Source organism: Otolemur garnettii, unplaced genomic scaffold (genome assembly GCF_000181295.1).
Source record: "Otolemur garnettii isolate 467f Iridium unplaced genomic scaffold, OtoGar3 scaffold00082, whole genome shotgun sequence".
Taxonomy (NCBI): Eukaryota; Metazoa; Chordata; class Mammalia; order Primates; family Galagidae; genus Otolemur; species Otolemur garnettii.
In genome coordinates, this window is record NW_003852477.1 from 5,932,059 (window position 1) to 5,934,810 (window position 2,752).

General features: G+C 40.9%; 1 protein-coding gene across 1 annotated transcript; it reads left to right on the forward strand.

Annotated features, from left to right (window-relative positions):
• Positions 1 to 1,144: 1,144 nt before the first annotated feature.
• ZNF660 (zinc finger protein 660) lies at positions 1,145 to 2,197 on the forward strand. The gene has a single exon (XM_012808070.2). The coding sequence runs from the start codon at positions 1,169 to 1,171 to the stop codon at positions 2,162 to 2,164; it is 996 nt and encodes a 331-aa protein (XP_012663524.1). The 5' UTR covers positions 1,145 to 1,168; the 3' UTR covers positions 2,165 to 2,197.
• The last annotated feature ends 555 nt before the right edge of the window (positions 2,198 to 2,752 follow it).

Here is a 2,752-nt window from a genome sequence, read left to right on the forward strand (position 1 = left end):
CCTGCCACAACGCTTGGCTATTTTTTTGGTTGCAGCCATCATGGTTGTTTGGCGGGCCCGGGCTGGATTCGAACCCGCACCTTAGGTGTATGTGGCTGGCACCTTAGCCACTTGAGCCACAGGTGCCGAGCCGATACTTCACTATTAATGCCATGCAAGGTCCTATCAGAGTTTCTCCTGCCATACTTTAACTAACCTTCTTTCCCAATATAGCCTCTTAAGTTCATCTAGCGACACAGTCTATCTGTGTAATAGCTCGGTGAAAAGCAGACAGATGAAACTAGCACATAAAGCTGGATCCAGTTACACACCAGCTCCTATAAAGTAGGCTGTAATGTTACTAAGCTCTAATTTTGGAAAAGCTGTGTCACCACTTATCAAGACAGGGCTTACGTACTAGCATGTAAACTAGGCCTACTCCTAAACCTAGAGCAAATGATGAAATCTTAGTTACACCCTTAGGTGGAATCATGTGTTACTATGCTATAAAATGATTTTTGAACACCTGTTATGTACCAGATTTTATATCACTACTACTAGGGGAATAAGTGAGCAAGAACTAAAACCTAAACTCATCTGAAAACTAATCATTTGAGCTACTGAACTAATCATCTTTCAGTTTACTTTTTCTAGGAACAGATTGTACTTGAGCCTGCCATTAGGATTTTGATGGCTCCAATTCTGAGTATAGAGGATGAGGCAGGAAGAAACTAGGGTGGGCTTTATGTTATTCATTGCACATTCTGACATTCTGATCCTGGACCTTTGGGGCTTCTCTCAGACCCTGGCTTTCCATAAACCTTTACCATGGCCTGTATGCTAACTGCAGTTTTTTCATCTTTTTGATCAGTTCCCCTACCTTTGAACACTTATCCTTCCATATGATCCCCTTTGGTCTACTGCATCTCTTTCCTCAATTCTCTTACCAATTCTCCTTCCTCTAGTACAGCGAACAGGTGACATGTGCAATTTCTGTTTCTCCTGTCAGATGGTGAAACTGGGATTGAGGAGATGTTGATTCCAAAGCATCATTCCTGAAAAAACAGAATTGCAGTATATTTTCAGGAGAATTCCACAGAAGACTTTGCCAGGAAGTCAAAATCTACAAAGCTCCTCTAAATGGAAAGAGAAGGCTAGAGAGGCATTGGAATGCTCCACGTAGGAGAAAATGAGGAGAAAGACGGGAAACTTCAAACGTAAGACAGGTAAAGACAGTAAAGCACTTACGGAAGTGAGTGACCAAGAATCTAAAAAAGACAGCAGTCAGCGTGATGATTCTGCAACAAATACAAGAGTTCAAACTAAGAAGAGACAGTATGTATGTGCAGAGTGTGGGAAAGCCTTCAGTCAGAGTGCAAACCTCACAGTACATGAGCGAATCCACACAGGAGAGAAACCATATAAGTGTAAGGAATGTGGAAAAGCCTTCAGTCATAGCTCCAACCTTGTTGTTCATCGAAGAATCCATACTGGACTGAAGCCCTACACGTGCAGTGAATGTGGGAAGGCTTTCAGTGGTAAGTCACACCTCATTCGACACAAGGGAATCCACAGTGGGGAGAAAACCTATGAATGTAAAGAATGTGGGAAAGCCTTTAGTCGGAGTTCAGGCTTGATTTCACATCACAGAGTTCACACTGGGGAGAAGCCTTACACTTGTATTGAATGTGGGAAAGCCTTTAGCCGTAGTTCAAACCTCACTCAACATCAGAGAATGCACAAAGGAAAAAAAGTGTACAAATGTAAAGAGTGTGGGAAAACATGTGGTTCTAATACGAAGATTATGGACCATCAGAGAATTCACACTGGGGAGAAGCCTTATGAATGTGATGAGTGTGGAAAAGCTTTCATCTTAAGGAAGACACTTAATGAACACCAGAGACTTCATCGTAGAGAAAAACCTTATAAATGTAATGAATGTGGGAAAGCTTTTACTTCTAATCGAAACCTCATTGATCATCAAAGAGTTCACACTGGAGAGAAACCCTATAAATGTAATGAGTGTGGGAAAACCTTCAGGCAGACTTCACAAGTTATTCTACATTTGAGAACCCACACTAAAGAGAAACCCTATAAATGTAGCGAGTGTGGGAAAGCCTATCGGTATAGCTCTCAGCTTATTCAACACCAGAGAAAACATAATGAGGAGAAGGAAACCTCATAAGTAACAAATGTTGGATATAGGGCTGACTGACTAACTGCTACTCTTCTGAAAAGCAGTTTTTAAGTATTATCAAACTTAATTCTACTTCTGTGAATCCATACAGGGAAAATAATCAGAAGTAGACAAAGATTAACAAAAGGGATATTCATGCCAGCATCATATATAACTAAATAAAGAAAACTAGATTTTTAACAGTAGGGGGTTTATCTATATGATAGTTTTGTAGCCAAAATAAACATAAAAGACTATTTAATGACACAGGGGAATGATTCGAATAAATGTAATGTAAAAGAAAAAACAATGAAATACATTCTAAATTAAAAAATATGCTTAGAGAAAAATGGGAATGAAGTAAACAAAACCAAAATGTTAAGACTGGGCACAGTGGTTCATGCCTGTAATCCCAGTACTCTAGGGGGCTGAGGAGGGTGGATTACTTGAGCTCAGGAGTTCAAGACCAGCCTGAGCAAGAGTGAGATCCATCTCTAAATAGCTGGGTGTTGTGGGCACCTGTAGTCCCAGCTACTTGGGAGGCTGAGGCAAGAGGAGGGTGCCATGAGCTTTGACACCACAGCCTTCTACCCAGGG